We start from the raw sequence: 21,723 nt of genomic DNA, 5'->3' as shown, positions 1-21,723 counted from the left end.
GAGAAGCACCCTGTGAATCTGGTCGCCTTCTGTCTTAACCTCGCAAATGCTTGGGAAGTCAGTAGGCATGTTTCTAAATAGTGGAGGGCTGGCTTGAAGTTCCCTCTTCTTCTACTCTATTACCTTCTCTGTTGATGTCTTTTCTCTGAATCATAGCGAAGGACAGAATCAGTTCCAGGCCTCTGCAATGGGTCAGTAGATAAAAGACTATCCAAACTGATGACCTGAGTGCAATCCTAAGACTCAAGGCCTAGGGAGAGAATTGACTCCCAATACGTGTCCTCTGACAGCCATACACAAACACAGTACACACAAACAGCTAACAAAGGAATCTTAGACTGCCAGAGAACATTTCTGAATTGCTAAAAATTGAATAGTGGACTCTTGGGAGATATTAGTAGGTATCATAGCTGTTGTACTTATGATGCTCTTCAGTTAACCTTCTAGAAAGTATAAATAAGCACCAGGTGGTGGTGATACATGCCTTTAATCCCAGCCCTCTGTGAGTTCAATCAAGGTCAGCCTGGTCTACAAGAGCAGAGCTACTTCCAGGACAGGCACCAAAGCTACACAGGAAAAAGAAGAATAAGTAAATGGCAATGAGCTTTTAATCTCTTCTTGGTCATTGGATAGGATCCACAACTATAGATGGTAGTTTCTGTCCTGCCCAATCCTGCAGCCGTTCAGTCCCAAAGAAACACACAGAGTCTTACATTAATTATAAACTGTGTATCTTATTGCCTAGGCTTATTACTTCTAGCTCTTATAACTTAAAATTATCCCATAATTCTTACACGTGTTTAGCCATGTAGTTTGGTACCTCTTCTCAAGCATTCTCATGGTGCTTCTTCTGCTTCTGGATGTCCCGCCTATACTTTTTGCCTGGCCAGTCAGAGTTTTATTAATCCAATATGAGACAAATCTTTACAGTGTACAAGAGTATTATCCACAGCACACCACAGACATACATGAGGAAGATGAGGGAGTGGCAGGAAAAGAGGACTCATTGCATGTTTGTTTATACCAATAAAATACCAGTAAAATAATGATATATACTATTTGTACCAAATTATAGTGATAGAAAACGACTGTAAAAACACAATAGGAAAAACCTTGATTAAGAACAATAAATAATGGCAGCAGAAATTGGAGAATCACTTCAATATTAGTTTCTGTACCAAGGAACTCATTATCACTATTATTGGGCAGGGAAAACAGTGAGCATGAGTGCTACATATGTGGAGATGGGAGGACAACTTGAGGGAGTCAGTTCTCTTCTACCTCATGGGTCCCAGGAATCACACTTGGGCTTGACAGACAGTACTCTATCCACACAGCCATTTTGACAGCCCAGCCCCGAGGAACTCTTAGGCGTGCTCAATGTAGTAATCGTTCCAGTTTTAGTCCTACCTAGTCTTCCATAGTGGGGGTTTGTTGTTGTTGTTAAAAAGTGGAAACACCTCCCTGCACGCCACTTTATCTTTGAGAATTCCTAGTACACCTTATACTCTTACACGTAATATCTTACTTAACCCTTAGGAGAGTGCCTTGTGGAGTAGGCTGTCAGAATTTGGAAACTACAGGCTTCCTAATAGGATTACATCTTTCTTAATAGGAAAAGACATACTAATTTAAGCAGTCTGCACTAATCTAAGCATCCAGTTCCTTGGGTTATTTAAGGAGTCATCCCAGGAAAAAATATTGCGGATTTTAATTCATCCTCAGTGGTGGCTTCAGTAGTTTTTTTTTCACATTACTATGTCCATAGTGTATATTTGCCCCAGTTAGCTTTGTCCTGTGACTTCTGGGTGTTAAAATAACTCCAGATCTGTAAACAGGTTGATCCTTTGTCTTGCCATTTAGCATTATTATATGCGGTTTTAGTAATGTAAACGTGGATGCTGGGCATTGCAGACTAGGGGCTAGAAGTAACTCCATAGGTAGAAATTAACTACTTAAAGTACAATTACTATGCTTCAAGACCAGTATGTTTTGCTTATATCTTACGTTACTTCAGTAAGACCTGATAAGTTAACCATCCTTGTATTACAAGGAAAAAAGCATAGAAAAAGTAAGCTTCCTAGTAAGAAACAAAACCCTTGCCTTCGTATAACGCCAAGTTGAATGTTTTAAGTTCCTAGTAACTTACAAAGTAATATATGACTGAGAATCCCAATATTGGTAAACAAAATGATGGATTAAACGTCATACATTTTTGGCAGCATTCAACTATAAAGTGCCCACAATTTTCTTTGCCATTTCAGTTATTAGACTTAACTATACCTTCCTGGTCTGAATTAAAAGCGATCATCAGTAGAAACAGATTTACTAACACTACTGCTTTTTCAGTAGTAACTGAGTAGTGGGTCTAAGACAATCACTCTTGTAATGAGTATTTTCCCCAAGGTTTAAAGATATGCTCCTTTATCTACCTGAATGCTAATGTATTTAAATCTAGCTTTATAGTAGTAGTTCACACTCTCATCCAAAAAGTTCAAAGTGCTGGAAAAACTAATTTTAAATACAATATGCAATATCTACCTCCATTGTAAATTTAATATGTTCAGTTTTTTCAGGATCAGAATAGGGACAGCAACTCAAGTTGTACTTTATGTATACATATATAGGGATGAGTATATATGGACACACACATATATACATATACAATGCTTTTCCTACCGAGGGAGTACAATGTTAATGATGCTGTCTTTCGTTACAAATTAAAACCACCACCCACCCCACCCTCCCCATCCCACCCCCGCAATAAAAGGCCTTTAACAGGTATGTGTGTTACCCTTACCCTCGGGAAAAAGAATGGGGGAATATTGTTGTTGTTTGCTTTTTGTTTTTAATTTTAAAAAGTAATTTTGTGATTTAGAGTAAATGAAAATTTCCTTATTGAGATATGCAGTGACTCTTTAGAAGTGTATTCCTGAAAGAATCTTACTTCATATATGTGTTACTTCATAAAACATCTAACACTATAGACATCAGTGTTCTAGTAAAAAAACAAAACAACAAAACAAAACAAAACTGATTTCCCTCTGCTTAATCACGTGTGGCCTGCCTTAGGTTCTGCAGTTTCCTTCTCTATGGGGGGGGGAGAGGGCTCCTTTGTCTGGTCTGCAGTACTTCCAATACTATTTTAGTAGGCCTATATCGTTAATAAATGGAACCCCAGAAAAAGGAAGACTTAATGAGATTTTCATTTGTGTTCAAAATTTGTACAAGAGATTAAAAAAAATCATTTGCTGGGCTTTTTTCCTTTTGGAGTACTTGAATTACTGCCATTACTAGCTGACCTAGAACTACTGCTTCCTGTTGGAGATTCTGGGAAGCTGAGCTGTAATACTTTAACTGAAGGTGGAGAAACAGGAGAAACTGTGTCCTCAAGCGACCTAAAACAAGAAAGGATTTACTGTAAACTTAATGCAAAATGTACTTTTAAAAGATCTAATTGGCAAAAAGTATCATAATTCCATAAGTAAAGAACAAGAAAAACCATTAGTGTTAATAAAATTTAAAAGTATGACCATTCTTCCAAAAGAAGAAATGAACATAGTTTAAGTAAATAGTTCAATAATTGTTTCTGTGAGCAAGTTATTTTCAACCGTAATCAGTTTCTAAACTAAAAAGTTTCAGTACAGAAAATTTAATGTGTAATAGTAAATAATTTGGTTCTAAAGTAATGTTTTATAAAAAGTACAGAAAATTTAATATGTAATAGTAAATATATTGAGTGATTAAAATATGTAGAAGCAGGTTATTAAACTGTCTGAGGATGCTTTTTTTATTTTTCATGAAAGTTTCACAGACAAAAACTAGTAAATAGCTGTCAACTGTAGGAGATTAGAAATCCTAAAATTAGCTAAAAGTCAACAAAGACTTAGTGTCCATGATTTATCCCACTAATTTCTGGGTTGCATTAAGCTAAGTAAGACAACCACAAATAAAAGCTGATTACATAGGATTTCACATGAGCAGCTCTGATTACAAAACTGTGTGTCTAACTTGCCCTTTTACAGTTTCAGAAGATTTAAATTTTCTCAGAATTTGCCCAAAATGTTAGCTATATCACCTCAACTTTCACCCACCCTCGTTCCCCTAAAATAGCTTCCTAGTTTCAGTGAGTGTGCCTGCAGTGTCGACAGGTGCAGGAGTCTTGCTAGGCTGCTTGTATAGTGGGGTTGCTGAGGTGAGGAGAGTGAACAGCATGCTGGTCAGCAGCAGCCCTGAGAGTTGAACCCCACTTGAGTAAGCTTGCCCTTACCTGATTGACCGCAGGGAAGACTGTGAAGAGGATCTGGAGCTTGGGCCTTTAACTGTGGGTAGTTCTAACCCATTCTGGAAGAATATCATATTGTAATAATAAACTATCATTAGTCCTGCAACATTGTAGAAGAAAACTAATTAGATACACAGACATATGCTCTATTACCTGCTCAAAGTATGTTTGAAGGATGATGTGCATTTCAGCATTTTCCATGGCATTGACTAACATTTGGTCAATGTCCTTGTGAAACTGTTTAATCTCACGGAGTTGAATGTCTTGCTCTTCTAGTGTTTCGTCATCCGTGTCTTTCACAATGCGGATTTCTCTTTTGAGTCTTCGACACTGTTAATAATAACAGTCAAATATTAAACCTAAATTCCACCAAGTTCAGGAAAGGGGGATGAGTGCATTTGGTACATGACAGAAGTGAATGCTAGGGACAGCTCTAAGAAATTACCTGCTTAGTCACGCGCTCTAATTTCGGCTGCTGCTCCTCAGTCTCTTTGCGCAGTTGAAGGGAATGAGTTTGTTTCTCTGATAATTTCTCTTTGATATTATTTGCTAAGTGTTCTATGACTTCAAAAGTATTTTCCATGCTCTGTAGAAAACAAAATATCAACACATTCATGATCAGAATAAAAAAGACTTAATTGCCAATTGCCAGATGTTCCCTCAATTTTAATTATTTTATTTGCTTATATATATACACATTATATATAAACATATAATACATATGTTTAGTGTATTAATGGATAAGAAGTCTAATGATTCAGTTAGTTTTTAATATAGTTCCACTTGGAACTTTTTATAGAACTGGAAAAAATAGAAACAGTTACTTGAAATTATCCAGAGATGCGTGCTGTGTGTCATCTGTTTCCTTAGTTAGGGCCTACCTACCGAAGCATGTTCTTCAGTCTTTGAGAGGTTTGCTCTAGTATCTACTGTCACTAGATTTTCTGTTTTAAACTTTGTTTTTTAAATCTTATTGTGCTCTTTAAGTGATTCAGTAAGGTCACTTAGTAATGGTTAGTGAATAAGTCATAATTGTCTAGATGTGGTTGATAACTAATAAAGTTATTGGCACCCAGCAATAGGATTTTAACTGATTTACTTAAATGTTTCCTTCACTTGTTTTTAAGTGAGGTGTATGTTTCTTATGGTCTGCTTCCCTGAAGATGCTTTTCATACAAGATTGAGTAGTAATAATGGTAGTTGCCCTTTATTTAGGGCTAATTACTAAAAAAAAAACTACAGAATTCACCTGGATGTCTTCTTGAAGTTCTCTAATTTGCCTTTGTTTGTATCTGTATTTCTCATCTGCAGTCCTTTTTTGTTCTTCTAGTTGAATTTTTATTACATACTCATCACCTACAAGAGAATTTTAATTTCCAGTATAATATGTAGAAAGCCACTTTAACAAAATAAACCACTTATGAAAGGTTAAATGTCTTAGATCCATGTGAAAAACAGTATAGATATGTATAGTAGACATTTCATAGGATATAGCAGCAATATTTTTCAGATTCAAAATGAATTCCTAAAGAAGATATGCCGTATACCAATAAAACTACTGATGTAAATCACACCTAATACTGATTAAAACAATCAGGAAGGTGCATTATTGATTTTTTTTTTTTAAGGCTCAATCATGGCACATTTTTGACTAGTGTTCCTCCTCTCCATTCATTAACTGCAGTCTCCATCACGTTGCTCGCAGTGACTGACACCTACTTGATGGAGTCACTTTTTTGAAAGATTGCTTATAGTTGTTGTTGCAGCTGTTGAGTACTTGGAGGGTGTTTTGCAGAGCATAGATTTCTTTTTCCGCTTTGTTGATCTTAGCATCCAAGCTGTCACCTTCCCTCTGAAGTTCTTCCTTTTCTTGAGCAGCCTATAAAATACAGAACAGTGCTGCCATTATTTATCACTGGGGGATACTGCATTGAAACAGATAGCAGTTCATTCACAGCAGTCTCTACTTACCTCAGGACCTGCACATGCTTACCAGGCATTTACTTCTTGTACTCAGTTTCAAACACAAGACCAAATCTCACAATACAGCATATATATGGGATACAAAACCATGCTGGAAATGTAGCCAGTGCTTATATAAAACACCAGGAGGAAGGGTGAGAGATAGGGGTTGGGGATAGCTAAGCAGCTACTAGATCTCTAGGAAGATAAATGGGGTGACTCAAAGAAGGTCTTGAAATTAAGTAAATCAGAATATTTTGGTTTGACAGAACTTTGGGAACTGGATTCTTATTTGATTCAGATAAGGGTAAAAGGTAACCATATACCCAGGAAAACAATGTATATTTTCTAATATATTTTTTTACAATTTAAAAGATAACTTTGGAGCTTGAGGGATGGCTCAGCAGTTAAGAGCACTTGCTACGCTCCCAGAGCACCCAGTTCTGGTTCCCAATACCCATATCATGCAGCTCACAACCACCTGTAATTCCAGTTCGAAGAGATCTAACATCTCTGGCCTTGGGTACATGCACTCAATGTGTAAACACACACACCTACACATAAAGAATTTTTTTTTAATTTTGAAGATAACTGCACAGTTGATATTAGTATTTATAATAAATGTAGCTAGGAAACTACTATAAATTACTGTAAATGCTTTAAAAATCCAAATTTCCTACACAGTGAACTTTTACAAAGGTAACTTCTCTGTGATGGGCTCCATCAAAATTCTCTACAATTCCCAAGAACTCTGAGGTTGACAGAATAGCATCGGTATGGATTTAAGGTTAGTATTAAGCACCCTTTTTAGTCAGAGTCTTCCCCAGACACTAGATATGCATATTTTAAATCAAGTTGAGAAAGCTGTTCTCATTCTTATCTTTTTCATTATTATTTATGTGTATGTGTGTATGTCTGCATATATGCATGCTCTTGAGATTAGGAGTATCCCTAGAACTGGAGTTACAAGCAGTTGTGAGCTGCTTGGTGTGGGAATTAAACTCTGGTACTCTGCAAGAACAGTGATCTTAACCACTGAACCATTTCTCCAGCCCCATACTTTATATTTTGATTGGCATTTTTAACTATGTTTCAGAACATGAGTTCCACATACTTTTGTAACATATATTGCTTGTCAGCTGTGGCAAACACTTGGCATAAAGAAGTAAACCCACATTTTTTGCCCAGTATCAGAGGTGTCATCCTTCATTTGGTTGTTTCTGGCCTGTATTAAAGCAAGACAGTATGTGTGTATGGTTAAACCCTAGCTGCTCACTCTGTGCTAGCCAGGAAGCAAAGGACAATATAAACCTTACCAAGGAATGCCTCCAGTGACCTGCTTCCTCTGCCTAGGCCCTACCACCTCCCAGATAGATATTTCACTAAATTAAATATCAATGACTTAATCCACTGATGAGGTTATTATTCTCAGGAACCAGTACTTTCCCAAAAAATCTACCACTGGCAACTGAACCTTTAACATTTACATAATAAACCCTCAAAGATGATACATGAGATGTGATTACCCCTGAGCTAACCATGTACATGTATGGAAACATCAAACTAATGTAAAAGCACACGCAATAGGTATGTGTCACATATAGCCAAAACAAAATGATAAAAATCAGATCTGCTGTTTCAGTTGAATAAAATAGTGTGGTGGGAGAAAGCTGGGATGAGTGAGACATTGTACGTGACAGTTGAGTAACTAGTGAAGGTCCCTTCTCTAAGCTCAGTTCATTCTTTGAATTAGTTTAATTTGTTCATCCTTTATTTATTCATGACTTAATTCTAGGTGTACATTTAAATCCTAAAATGATTGTTACCTTTGTAGGTAAATCATATTTTTTATATTTAGAATGTACATTTTATTTGGGGTTGGAAAGTTGGTATTTTGAAACAGATAACTTTAATATCACAGCTTCTTAAAATACCTTTATTGGACAGTAGCACTCAACTTTGGGCAGAACAAGACTACTGACTTATAAAGACTGAGCATCTTAGGAATGAAATATAAAGGATATTTTCCAGTTTTGCTTTTAAGCAGAAAGAGACATTTAAGTTGAAACATGGAAAGCAACCTGGTATGCCATACACACAGGCCAAAGGCTGCTGCAGGACCAATACTAGGAGCTACTGTGACCATGAGAGATGTGCTGAGGTCCCAAGACCTAGTAATTTAGTGTGACCTCCTTCAGGAGTCAGGCCTTTGCAGATGTCAAGATGATTGTCGCTGTGGTGGGCCTCAATCCAACAGAACTGGCATCCTTGCAAAAACAGTACACTACTTTTCTCCGCTTGTGCCATGAATAATTTCTGATAAAACCTAGACTAAGTTTAGTTGTTGCATATTTGAGGTGTGAATGTATGTATGTGTGTATTTCATACAATCAGATGTTCATCAGGTAAACATTACCTTTACTACATAATAGGCCTGTGTTTTCTCCTCTTCTCCTTCAGGAGGCAGCATGACAACAGTAAGAATTTCATATCTGTTCTTAAGCTTATCAATTTTACTTAGCCGCTCATGAAACTCAGCACTAATATGGAAAGAAAGAAATTAAAATTAATAAGAGTTTGTACTGAAGGGCTTTGGACTTGTATGATTGCTGTACTCAAGCATGTTAAAGTGCTCCCTGTTTTAAGAGTTCTGTGGGAAGGTCTCCAAGTTTACTTGTCATAGCTCCATGGATGCTAGCAGAAGACGTGAGGCTTGTAACAGAAGGAGATAGGAGCTTCCTGTCTATAGGGCCTGCTCCCACATCTCAGGAAGGCAAGAAGGGGCTCAGATACTAGATACTACACAGACAGGTTTTTGTTACAGCTCAGGAGCCTCAAATATTTTCAAGTGGGAGATAAACCTAACTTGCTCTGCAGTGAAATATGACCTTGTAATTTGCTATTCAAACAGTGTTAGTACCTCCCTTTCCAAGGCATTAAAATAAAACAATTCATGGTGTCAACATTTGGTGTCAAATTTTTAAATGTTAGCTACTTCTTCCGTTTGTTTCAGTAAACTTTCAGGAGCTATTTTCAAGAGTTATAATAATTGGGTACTGTCTGCATGGCAGTGTGGAGATTGACTCGCTTCTTGCTGTGACCTAACATATTCATTGTTTTTGTGATCATAACTTTCTCATCAGCTAAAGATCACAGACTGAGCAGAAGTTCATCTTCCAACTTTCTAAACAAGAAAAGCTGGGTATGGTGGCAGTCCTGGTTCTTGGGAAGCTGATGCAGGACTGAGGCCAAGGCCAGCCTAAGTTATGTATCAATGCCCAGTCTCAAAAAAATAAATATATAATTCTTTTTAAAAGGGAAGAAGCTGGGTGGTGGTAGTGCACGTCTTTAATCCCAGCACTCAGAAGGCAGAGGTAGGCGGACCTCTGTGAGTTCGAGGCCAGCCTAGTCTACAAGTGCAAGTTCCAGGATAGGCTCCAAAAAAAAAAAAAAAAACTAGAGAAACCTTGTCTCAAAAAAACAAAAAGAAGCCGGGCGATGGTGGCACACGCCTTTAATCCCAGCACTCGGGAAGCAGAGGCAGGTGGATCTCTGTGAGTTCGAGACCAGCCTGGTCTACAGAGCTAGTTCCGGGACAGGCTCCAAAGCCACAGAGAAACCCTGTCTCGAAAAACCAAAAAAGAAAAAAAGAAAGAAAGAAAGAAAGGGAAGAATCATGAAAAAAAAAACATGACTTGGGGAAGGGGATCCTTTCATGAGTTCATGAAAAAAAAAATGGAAGGTAACAAAAACAGATGTGTTCCTAGAGCATTACTGCAGCAGCAGGCGCTGCTTTTTGAGAAAAAAAAATTTATGAGAACTGAATCAAATAGAAATACAAAATAGATTTTTGAAACAAACTGAATCCATGTTTGAATATTCCCTATTAAAAAGTTCAGGCCCCAATAGCTTCACCAATGAAGTCTTGAAAATTGTATAAAGAAAATGACTATTTGCATACTTGACCAGAATAGAGAAAGGTAAACACAAATCATTTTATGAATGCATATACACACTCCAAAAATGAGGTAGCAGGAGCAAAGAGAACCAAAGGACATTTGCATGGAGGTTTAGAGTGTATAAAATACTATCAAAATACAGGGTGTACAAAGGATAAATTTATTTGGGGTAACTTTGATAAGCTTATTGTAATTACACTAACAGATCAAAGTAGAAGTGATGTCAATAAATGCAGAAAATATTTAAAAGTTAATATATATTTCCATTTAAATAAAATCGAGGCAAAATTTGAGCAAAAAGAAGATTGGCTTTTTGAACATGGTGAAGGATATCTCAAAACAGGTCTGAGGTATATAGGTTAGCTTATCTAGCACACATGAACCCTTTGTTTCAATTACCAGCACCATAAAAAAAAATAGATTTAGACTACAGAAGCTCTTAAATTATAAAATAAGGAAACTCCCTTTGAGATCAGACAAAAGACAAAGGTATCTGTAATTACTATTATTTAGCATTGAACTAGCAAGTACAGTAAAGAAAAGGGCTTTAAAGGCTGGAAGGAAAACTCTTACTCAAAAATGATATGAATGGAATGCCCAGAAAATTAATGTGTACTGATAAAATTACTTTAGTGAGATTATTGAATACTTGATACATAGAAATTAAATAAATAATATATATGCCAGTAACCAATCAAAAAATGGCATGCTTTAGGGGCTGGAGAGATGGCTCAGTGGTTAAGAGCATTGCCTGCTCTTCCAAAGGTCCTGAGTTCAATTCCCAGCAACCACATGGTGGCTCACAACCATCTGTAATGAGGTCTGGTGCCCTCTTCTGGCCTGCACGCATACACACAGACAGAATATTGTATACATAATAAATAAAATAAATAAATAAATAAATAGGAAAAAATGGCATGCTTTAAAGGGAAGTAACAAAAAATAACATGCCAGCAATATCTCATAAATGATAGGAAAATGTTCTACATGAAGATTTCTTCAGTAAGCTTAACTGTTAGAGCTAGATAAGGGAAACGTTTTACTGGACCATTTTTTAGAAATTCTACAAAGCTCAATTCCAAGAGCCAGGATAGTTTAATTGACAAAACACTTGTCTTGCAAGCATAAGGACCCAAGCTTGACCCCAGAACCCATGTAAAAGTGTCAAGTACAATGGCAGGAACCAGTGCTACCAGCACCAAAGACGGTGACTGGAGCTTACAGGCCAACCAGAACAGCCTAATTGGTGAGCTCTGAGCCAGTGCAAGACCCTGTCTCCTAGGATATTTCTGAAGATGACACCCGAGAGTGTCATCTGGACTCCACATGCAGGAACATGCACCTGCATATACATATACAGGAATACACATGCATTTTAAAAATCCAAGTAGATTACTCAGTAGGGATATATGTCAAGGGTACAGGATTAGCCTAAAGAAAGTCACCTAGACCTCTGGCTCAGTGTATCCTCTGTCTTATACTGAAGTCAAAACCTTTCAGTTGAGTCAGAGAAAGATGGGCATGAGGGTGGTGTCAGGTGGCTCTCTTGGCACCACCCTGACATGGTTTTACAAAGTTCTTGAGCAGAGAAAACCCTGGTAATCACCTCACAGTTTGCCTTTGCTGGTCAATGTATCTGATCTGGGAGGCAAGCATGGCTTTGTGCACCTTGATTTCCTCAGCTCTTTCCTCCATTGCTGTGTACAGCTGTTGTTTCCTTTTCTCCAGGGAAAGGACTTCCTCTGCTTTGCCGTGCAGCATTTCTCGGGTGCGTTTAACCTCAAACTTTAAAAGATTGTCCTCGATCATCAAATCCTACCAACATAACAAAATATTTATTAATGTGATTGTTCCTATAACAAAATCAAGGTATTTTTCTTTTTTACTGAGGTAAAAGTCAAACTTGAAAACATGTTTCCCAATTAGACCACTGACTAAGACATTAGCAAGGAAAGAAAGCAGAAAGGAGAGCTGTGGCTGCTCCAAATCATTGTTATTAATTTAAATTTAAGTCCAAGCTTTACTAGACTATACAGGTATTCCTACAATCGAAATGTAATATTCCAGGAAACATGTAAATCCCACAAATAAACACTTTACACTCCAACATAGCTATCACAAACTAATGTGGAATGCATATGTTGTTTAAAATCATTCTTCCATGTTTAGAGTTTAGCATAGAAGTCGACAAATGGCTCGACTCCCACTAAAACGACAGAGAGCAAACAGTTGAGGGTGTAAAGCAGGCTGCTTCTCAAACACAGCCTTCAGGTTGCAAGAGATGAGATCACTGCACCTCACATGTCCAGAAAGATACTATTGGTGAATGAGACATGCCAATGCAACGGATGGAATCACTGTAACCCAGCAGGAAGAGCAAACATTTGTCTGACTTAGCACAAGCTTCTAAACATAAACATTAAAGACTCTTGAAACTTAATATTAAATGATTCATGTCAAAAACACTCTAAAAGCAAATGGGAAAAATATTGGCAATATATAAGTTATTTCTACAAAACAAAATAATTTATAAAACAAATTATAATTTATAAAAAATATTAAAATTTATAAAAAATAATTTATAAAAGTCCCTGAATGGAAGAAAATGAACTGAGAATATAAACTGGCTATTCAAAAAATATGGAATGTGACACAATGTTTAAAACTTTAAATAAATGTCATTAAAATATTACCAAGTAGAAAGTACAAATTAAAACACTGAGATTTCATATTTGCCCGTCAAGTTGGAAATACGATCTAGCCACAGTTGCACATGGCTGGTGGATGATTATTAAGGGAACCATCTAGAGGACAATTTGAGTTTAAAATAGTTTCAAGTCTCTAACATACTTATTTTTAGTTTAATTACACAGCTAGAAATTACTCCAACAACTAACTGATCAACTGTACAACACAATGGATACAGCACTTACACATATCAGAAACAGCCCCAGATCACAAAAAAAAACTTAGGTTATACTGAGCTCATAAACTATCCCTGGAGGAAGTGCTGGAGAATTACTGTTTAAAGAAAAGTTGATGTCGGAAGCATGTGTAATAAATTAAACATTTGTAATAAAACAATAATGGCAATTTTTCTAAAAAGAGGAACTAATACACATTAAAACTTAATCCTGGATACTGTGGATATCACGATTTTCCCCTTAATTACTTCCTTGTGTTACTATCCCCACGTTGCTATGGCACCTGTGACTCATCAACTGCGCAGGGAGATTCGGCGCACCTGTTTGGCAGCTCTGGCCTTGTTCAGTTCCTTCTCCGATCTGTCAACGAAAAGGTGCAGTTCGTTTATTTTATTCATGAGAGATTGCTTCTCGTCATTATTCTTGCTGTTTGACTTCTTAAGGAAGTAGAGATCATTCTGCAAATAGAAGGGAAGGGATCCATGTTTTAAACAATGGAAAGAATTGCAGACATAGATATGCCTTGCACTGAGTCACGTCTCAACAGCTGGAGATTTCAACCTCCCCACGTGTATTCACACAGGAACACTGTAAGTTCAATCACGGGATGTTTTGGGGTTAGCGTGAGATCAATAATTCTAAGAAGTATCATGTGTGGTTCCAGGTCAGCCTAGTTTTCAAGGTGCTGACCACTCAGGAGGAAATAGGACCCTGGGAATAGCTCATTACAGGGCACCAAGTGCCAGGTGGTACCGGTCTGGAGGGCTCAGGACCCTCGGTTAACAGTATGGCTCCAGTGGCCCATCCACACAGTGGCACACAAGCCCACAGACATACATCATAAATAAAACAATAAAATAAAATAGATGGACGTGTTAGCATTTCAACCTGAGGCTGTTTTCTCCCTCCGAAAGGTTGGGAGCTCCAGTAGAGTGGGACTTCACTCTCAGACACAGTCCCTCAGCCTGCCCACTGCAGAGAAGAGCAAACACTCCGTGCTTTAGCCAGCCTTAACCTGGGATCTCCTTACACTTCTGTGAGTCTGTGGGGAACAGAATGGCGTGTGCACCAACCAGCTTCATAGTGGCGGGAGCAGCTGGGGTGGTTAGGGACTCGAAGACCACTGGGGGCTCCCCATACAGCACAGCTAAAAAAAAAGCCCTCTCGTTTCTTCACACTCGTGTCCTCGTGTTCCATACTAAATGGTCAAAACCTGTGGAGAGTACTCAGCAGGAATTGCTCCTGTTTTTCCCTTGTTGGCTAATGGAAAACCTACGCTCAAAAAAGATCAAATAGCAGGAGCCATGTAACCTCGACATTCAAATGTGTGCCTGATTCCAAAGTCAGTGCTGTTTTCCAGAAAACCTAGGTACCCACCTGAAAACTATGTTATCAAACTACAAACTATAAACTCCAATCAAATGTTTCGTTCATGTTAAAATTAAGTCTTGCCTTCAAGAAACTCGAGGCAATTCTACTTATGACCACTAGAGGCCACTCATCACCAGCCTTTCCAACTTTCACAGTACTCATAAACAGAAGTTCCATTCTCCCTCCTTGGCTTTGGGTTTACAACAGACATAATCAAGTCCCTAAAGTTGAACTGTCCTCCCGCCTAACTGTAGTTGTTTCAAATGTAACTGCATAGCTGCACGAGAACAAATTAGTCATGGGGAAAAAAGTTCCCTGGAAGCACTTTTTACTGGGGCAAAAAGTGGAGTGTCCCAATATCCTAAACAGTTTAGAACGCTTTTAAGTCAAATGGATCTGAGTTCAGATCCTTCCTCCCCATGCACTCACTGTGTAGCCCTGAACAAGTGTCTTTGCCTATAAGAAGGGAAATCATCTTGACAAGGCATTTACAAGAGTTAAGCGAAACCATATGGCAGGGACGTGATGCAGCAGCCATACAGAGTGAAAGCTCGGGAGAGCGCCGTGACATTCTGAGAGCCCAGGGATACAAGCATCTGTTATGTGTGTGGGTCGCTAGACATCACTGCCCCCAACAGGAGCACTCAGCAGGATACGGAAACCACGTTAGAAGGAGGAGTTAGTTACATGTAGCTTCTTGATCTGTGCTTCCAAAAGGGAAAGCGTGGATTTTTTCTCATCCAGTGTCTTCCTAAGTTCAACGATTCTTGCTTCAAGGGTTTGCTTCTCCTCCGAATTAATTTCTCCCTTTAGTCGTGACATCCTGCGTTCAACTTGCTGAATGTAAAAGTCCTGTTGAAAGATTTTTCAAAGAAGTTAATGGGTGTGTGTATCCAGGCAACAAGACCTCTGTGGAAGCGCAGAAGCAGCCCATGCGTCCTCGCTTTTCTCTGAGCACCATTCGCTAGGAAAGTCAACTTGGTCCTTCAGGAAATTAGGATAAAATCCTTTTTAGGATAAGGGGAGCAACAGTCTGCAACACCTGACTGCTCAACAGCAACACAAACACTACCAGGAACAACACGGTGCAGCTTGGGAATCACAGGATCTGTACGCACATGCATGGGGATGCCTGCAGGACAGTTGTCAAAGGACACAAAAAATAAACGCCTGTCACAGGAACCATGGAAAGCTCAGTGTATAATAAATTATATTTTTAATTTTATTTTAGCATCTTTGATAGCATGATATTGCAAGACTAATAATTTTTTTCGATTGAGAAATTAGCATGTGAGTGGGAGGTGTTAGGAAATAAACAGAACCATGAAGTAGGCAAAACTGAGGAGATAGGCGGGTGGGAGATGCTCACGTCTGCAGACTTCTTTTGTTCTACTCTGGCTCCCACTGCTCCAGGTTCCTTTAAAGCACAGGCCTTCCTTCCTCACTAGTGTCTGTCCCCTTGCCTGTTCCTTTTAGATTGGAAAAAATAGCTTCTAAGGCTCTCGCGAGGCTTCTAAGGCTCTCGCGAGGCTCCGCTATCCTCGCATGGCAGCCAGCTGTCCATCGAGGAACACTCCATTTGCATGGGCACCGGGGTGACTCGACCACCACGGGCATGGCAAGTCCTCACAGCGGACACCCACGGAGAAGAGCGCCTACCTGACTGTACATGATTTCCTGCTGCTTCAGGGTTTCAAAGTCCAGCTTGCGTAAGCGCTGGTTCAGATGTTTTAGGGAGGACCGGGTTCCTTCGATCTCTGAGACCAGGGATTTCTCCTTCATTGTCTCATTCTGTAGCTCCTGAACTTTCTTAAAGAGCACGTCCTTCACTATGTTCAGTTGAACCTCTGCTTCCTGATAAGAAGTTGTAAGAAGTGTGACAGTTAACGAAATTAGATACCTTAAGCTTTGTGTTTACATGAACGTGAACATTTAGGAGCTCCCCGTGAACATTCGGGGAACCAGGAGTCATCAAATATAAGCGAAGTTGTATTTTATGAGCCTCATCGAGTGCTCAGATTGCACAGTCTTCGTTATCCCACCTCCTCTGCAAAATATGAAAAAATCAGAGGCGGGGCTGCCATGTCAGAAGTGCCGATGCCATTTTCAGTATTCCAAAGAGAATACGGCAAGGCAACCTTCTCCAGTTTCTTAAAAGTTAACTTTACTCTTGCTAGCTCGCCGGAGCCTGGTGGAAGAAGAGGCCAATCTAGTGAATGAAATGGAACATTTCATAAACCACTTGCCGAAAACGCTGCCACACTGGAAGAGTTTAAAACAATGATCAAATACTGGCCATGGACAAGTGTATGGAGAGGGGAGAGTTAAATCACAAATACACTCAAGATGACAATGTGGCAGAGTAAGCTGTAAAACAGAGTAAGTGTCAGGATCTGCACACTGGCAGGCATAGGTAGGGGAGCACGGCACAGTGGGCACTGGAAAGAAATGGGCTAAGGTAAAAAAGATGGCTACAGGGCATAGAGGGCAGCCACCCTCAGAGTCGGGGCCCTTGAAGACTCCGTAGCCCTCTGACCCCACAAGTCTAATCACTTCACTCTTTTGGAAACTGCCGTGGTTCTGGGAAAGCACAAAGCAAGCCTGACCTTGGCCACCTTCTCCTCTTCCTTCAGCATGCCTTCCATGTTGGTGGCCTTCTCTTCCACAGAAATGGTCTTCTCGGTTATTGTCTTCAGTTTTTGCTTCACAATCTCGTTGTGATGTTTCAGTTTCTGTAACCTAAATAGGGTTTACAGGGAAATATAGAAAACACGCTTAAATAGGTATTTGACACACACACACACACACACAAACACTTGTTTCTTTTGTTGCAGACATTTTTATTGCCATCATGAATCTAATAGACTATAAAAGTGTTGCTCTGAGCCTCTGCTGGAAAAAAAAAAAGAGAAAAGCTGGAGTTTAATAATGGAGCAACTGCATTGGGGTGGAGCTCAGTGGGCTGGGGTGGAGCTCAGTGGGCTGGGGTGGAGCTCAGTGAGATAAGGTGAAGTTCACGGGTCAGGGGTACCACTGAGTGGTAAAGTGTTTATCTACCACCTTCAAGGCCCTAAGTTTCATTCCTAATGCAAAAAAAAAAAGTAGCAGTTACAATCTTGCATGTATTTATAAAAATAATTGTAACCATTAATAATTTTCTAAAATAGGCCATANCTTAGGACCTCTGGAAGAGCAGTCACTGCTCTTAACCTCTGAGCCATCTCTCCAGCCTCCTTCCTAATCTTCTTTTTTTAAAAAAAAAAAAATATTTATTTATTTATTATGTATACAATATTCTGTCTGTGTGCATGTCTGCAGGCCAGAAGAGGGCACCAGACCTCTTTACAGATGGTTGTGAGCCACCATGTGGTTGCCAGGAATTGAACTCAGGACCTTTGGGAAAGCAGGCAATGCCCTTAACCACTGAGCCATCTCTCCAGCCCAATATGGGGTTTCTTACTTTGATGTTTCATCATGGATGTCCTTCTTTACTTTGGAAATGTTTTTCCTCAGAGCTTCTAAGTCGCTGGACGTTCTATTGAGAGTAGTTTTTAAAGTATCCAGCTATGAACCAGTAGAAAGAAAAAAATTACATATTCATATTCAATAAGTTAAATTTACTTCCGAGTAATGCCATCCTCCCTACTTCTAATTCTAAGTTAATAGCACCCATTAAAATAACTTTTTATGATTAACACATATCTGTGGATCTTCTTGCATCCCACATCAAATTTTAAATGACTTTTTCTTTCATAGCATGAGAAAATGGTCAATATCCCCATTTATAAGTTGAAAGTACATGGAGAATCATCTACTCACTAGACTTGCTTAGGGGGAACATGTCACATGACTCTGGACAACTTGGTGTGAATAGATAACCTGTCAGAACACCCAGACAAGTGCAGCTGAAGGCGCAAGACCTCAAGACTCAACCAGAAAGGTGCGGGGTAGTAGCATGTATTACTTAATATAAACAACAATTAATAAATATAAAGAATAATACATTATTTCTCCTACTATATACAGAATCAACTCAGTGTGGAAAGCCTCGAGGCAGGTCCGCCACTTTAGAACTGCTAGGAGAAAAGACAGGGAGCTCTGTGCCCAAAGGGCGGATCATGCAATCAAAATCACCACCTGACACTCTTCTGCCAACTCAGGACAGCAGCACAGTGCACAGACGACCTACACAACACTCCCCACCCACAGCTGATAAAGGGCTCATCTCCAAATACACCAGCAACCCAAGCCACCCAACGGCAGTGAAAGCATGACCATTTCAAGTGGGCCAATGTCCTGAGCAGGCATCTTCCCGAAGAAAGCATCAACAAGCAGCAGGTACATAAAGACAGTGAGCACCACTGAGCCCAAGGGAACACAGGCCAGCATCAGCAGGCTGTGATGTTCCATTTGCCACACAAAGACAGGGTCATTAGTGAAAAAAAAAAAAACAGTGAGAGAATTTCTCAGGATAGTACTCAGGATAGTAAAGACAGAACCACCTGATGTTCCGGTAAGCCCACTCCTACATACAAATAAAAGCTATGTCAAAGAGATCTCTAGACTCCACACTCCTGACAGTATTACTCAGGATCGCCAGGGCAGGCAAACAGCCTAAGTGTTTCTAATCAGATGAATGGCTAAAGAAAATATAGCGGGGGTGTGTGGGAGCAGGGGGTACGGTAGAATATTATCCACCTTTAAAAAGAAGGAATTCCACCATGTGCAACAACAGCAACAAACCCGAAATGTACACTAAATAAAATCAGACATAAAACGACAGCTGGCATGCTAACACTGCAAACAGCTGTAGTCACCAACAACTGGTGTGCAAACTATGACGTCTAGCCACATGATGGGACAGTGTTCTACACAGAAAGTCTACGTCCTGAAGACACGGCCAAAGAAGACAGACGTGAACGACATACTGCACGATCCCACTCTATGAGAGACGCGGATGAGGCCAATCTAGAGTGACAGGAAGTTGATCGGAAAGAAGGGAGAAGAAAAAGTGACCAGTGACCTAAAGCTATAGGGGTAACAAAAACATGCTAGAAATGGAAACAGCTCTACAGTCAGCCAGCAGGGACTATTCCCACAGCTACACAAACGTCCCGAAAGCCACGTGTTTGTGCTACATGGAGGATGGGCGTGTCTCTGGGATTTACACCTTGGTGAGTCAGGAACAGACTTGCCTGCCTCTGTCCACTTGCCTACAATGGCTAACGCTCTCCAGCTTTCGGTGACTTCTAACGTAAGGAGAAATTACCTTCTTTAGGAACTTATGTAATTAGCTCTCTTGGCAGAAAGAACTATCCGAGAGGAAAGTACAATATACTGTATACTAAAATGGTTTCTAAGATTCTGCTTTTCGCCTAAGGAGTGGTAGCCTTAGATAGCAAGGCCTCAAGACAGAAGTGTTAGGATGATCCTTCCGTTGCTGAAGAAGGGGTCATTGACTCTCGCTCTGCTGGTCCAGCTGCTGTGCAACCTGCAAAAGAAGCCGAGGACGGGAGTTTTGCTCTCTCTGCGTCAAGGCCATTCATCACTACTCCTGTGGTCAGGCTGAAACACTGTCCCTTAACAAGATGGAAAACAACTTCAGCAGGTCCCTGGCAGACGCTGACACAAAGGTCACACATGCCCGACACGGGTAAGATTCCCCAGCAACACTCCTCGTACACGCCCACGCAAGGTGATCCTTGTGCGGATGGGGCATTAGAAACATCAGGTCCAAATCAGGATCAGAAGGAGAGAGAGCACAAGCAAGGAACTCAGGACCGCGAGGGGTGCACCCACACACTGAGACAATGGGGATGTTCTATCGGGAACTCACCAAGGCCAGCTGGCCTGGGTCTGAAAAAGCCTGGGTTAAAACCGGACTCGCTGAACATAGCGGACAATGAGGGCTACTGAGACCTCAAGAACAATGGCAATGGGTTTTTGATCCTACTGCACGAACTGGCTTTGTGGGAGCCTAAGCAGTTTGGATGCTCACCTTACTAGACCTGGATGGAGGTGGGTGGTCCTTGGACTTCCCACAGGGCAGGGAAACTTGATTGCTCTTTGGGCTAACGAGGGAGGGGGATGTGTTGGGGGAGGGGGAGGGAAATGGGAGGCAGTGGCGGGGAAGAATCAGAAATCTTTAATAAATAAATAAAAGTTTAAAAAAAAAAAGAAAAAAGAAACATCAGCCTCACATCTCACAGACACCAGATCTCAAAGGAGCACGGGCAGTGCCCAGCAGGGATCCCTGTGCAGGACCTGAGGTTTAGGGCACACCCCCTGGCCTCACCGTACAAGGGCGCAAACAAAGTAGCCTGAAGTCCCATGATAGGGACATAAACGCACTGTGGTGGTACATTCATTTATTCCCATTAAATGGGAGGCAGAGGTGGGCAGGTAGAACTGTGATTTCCTGGCCAGCTTGGTCTATATAGCAAATTTCAGGGCAGCCAGGTCATAGTGAAGTCTTGTCAAAATAGGAAGAAAAGAAAAGAAGAAAAGAAAATACATGCACATGTGCGCGCACACACACACACACACAAAGATTTAAGGAAAAGAGCCAGCAGGTCACTCCCTAATCAAATAACCCTTTGCCATCGATGACCAGGGTTTGGGTGGCGCACCTCGTCCTTCAGTTGACTCCTGCTGGTTTCCTGTCGCTGGTACTCCATCCTGCATTTTAAAACTTTACGCTCGGCGACAGAAATTCTTCTCTCATATTCTACGTTGTTCCCAACCTCATTTTCCAGAAACTTGATCTTTTCTTTCACCACGCCTTCTTTTTCTCTTGTTTCCTGCTTTATCCTTGCTAATATCTAGAAATGAATGCGTGCATTTAAATATTGATTGAATAAGTACCAACTGAAATACAAAGGAATTTAGTTTTCATTTTTATATTCAGTACTTATTTTTTTACAAAAAAAATGCCTTTAAAATACTTTTTGCTTCATGGAGAGTGTAGAGTTGCTTGGAAACAGGGTCATGCTGTGGCCCTGGGTGACCGGGAACTCTCTGTGAAGACCAGGCTCACCTCAATCTCACAAAGATCTGCTTCCCTCTGCCTCTCAGAGAACTGGGGTTAAATATGTGTGCTACCACACCTGGCTAAAAATAAGATGGATTATCAATATGATACCCCTGAATGTCTATGAATTCACAACAATGAATGCCATTATATTTATCTTTTCTCTCTGGAACCTTGCTGAAGAGCACAGAA

General features: G+C 40.0%; 1 protein-coding gene across 1 annotated transcript in view; it reads right to left on the bottom strand.

Annotated features, from left to right (window-relative positions):
- Positions 1-714: 714 nt before the first annotated feature.
- The window catches only part of Ccdc39 (coiled-coil domain 39 molecular ruler complex subunit), a 32,029-nt gene continuing 11,020 nt past the window's right edge, over positions 715-21,723 (bottom strand). Inside the window, exons 7-20 of the mRNA XM_050138317.1 lie at positions 21,131-21,322; positions 17,962-18,065; positions 17,108-17,240; positions 16,161-16,355; positions 15,189-15,353; positions 13,451-13,588; positions 11,813-12,021; positions 8,664-8,787; positions 6,005-6,164; positions 5,535-5,641; positions 4,731-4,871; positions 4,439-4,615; positions 4,271-4,344; positions 715-3,398 (exon numbers count right to left, since the gene is read on the bottom strand). Of these exons, the coding sequence (XP_049994274.1) occupies positions 3,245-3,398; positions 4,271-4,344; positions 4,439-4,615; positions 4,731-4,871; positions 5,535-5,641; positions 6,005-6,164; positions 8,664-8,787; positions 11,813-12,021; positions 13,451-13,588; positions 15,189-15,353; positions 16,161-16,355; positions 17,108-17,240; positions 17,962-18,065; positions 21,131-21,322 (2,073 nt within the window). The 3' untranslated portion in view covers positions 715-3,244. The remainder of the gene's footprint in view (positions 3,399-4,270; positions 4,345-4,438; positions 4,616-4,730; positions 4,872-5,534; positions 5,642-6,004; positions 6,165-8,663; positions 8,788-11,812; positions 12,022-13,450; positions 13,589-15,188; positions 15,354-16,160; positions 16,356-17,107; positions 17,241-17,961; positions 18,066-21,130; positions 21,323-21,723) is intronic.

The sequence above is a fragment of the Alexandromys fortis genome, unplaced genomic scaffold (genome assembly GCF_014885135.2).
Source record: "Alexandromys fortis isolate MF-2015 unplaced genomic scaffold, M_Fortis_MF-2015_v1.1 scaffold_15, whole genome shotgun sequence".
NCBI lineage: Eukaryota > Metazoa > Chordata > Mammalia > Rodentia > Cricetidae > Alexandromys > Alexandromys fortis.
Note: the sequence above shows the minus strand (reverse complement) of the source record. Positions and strands in the feature narration are given on the sequence as shown.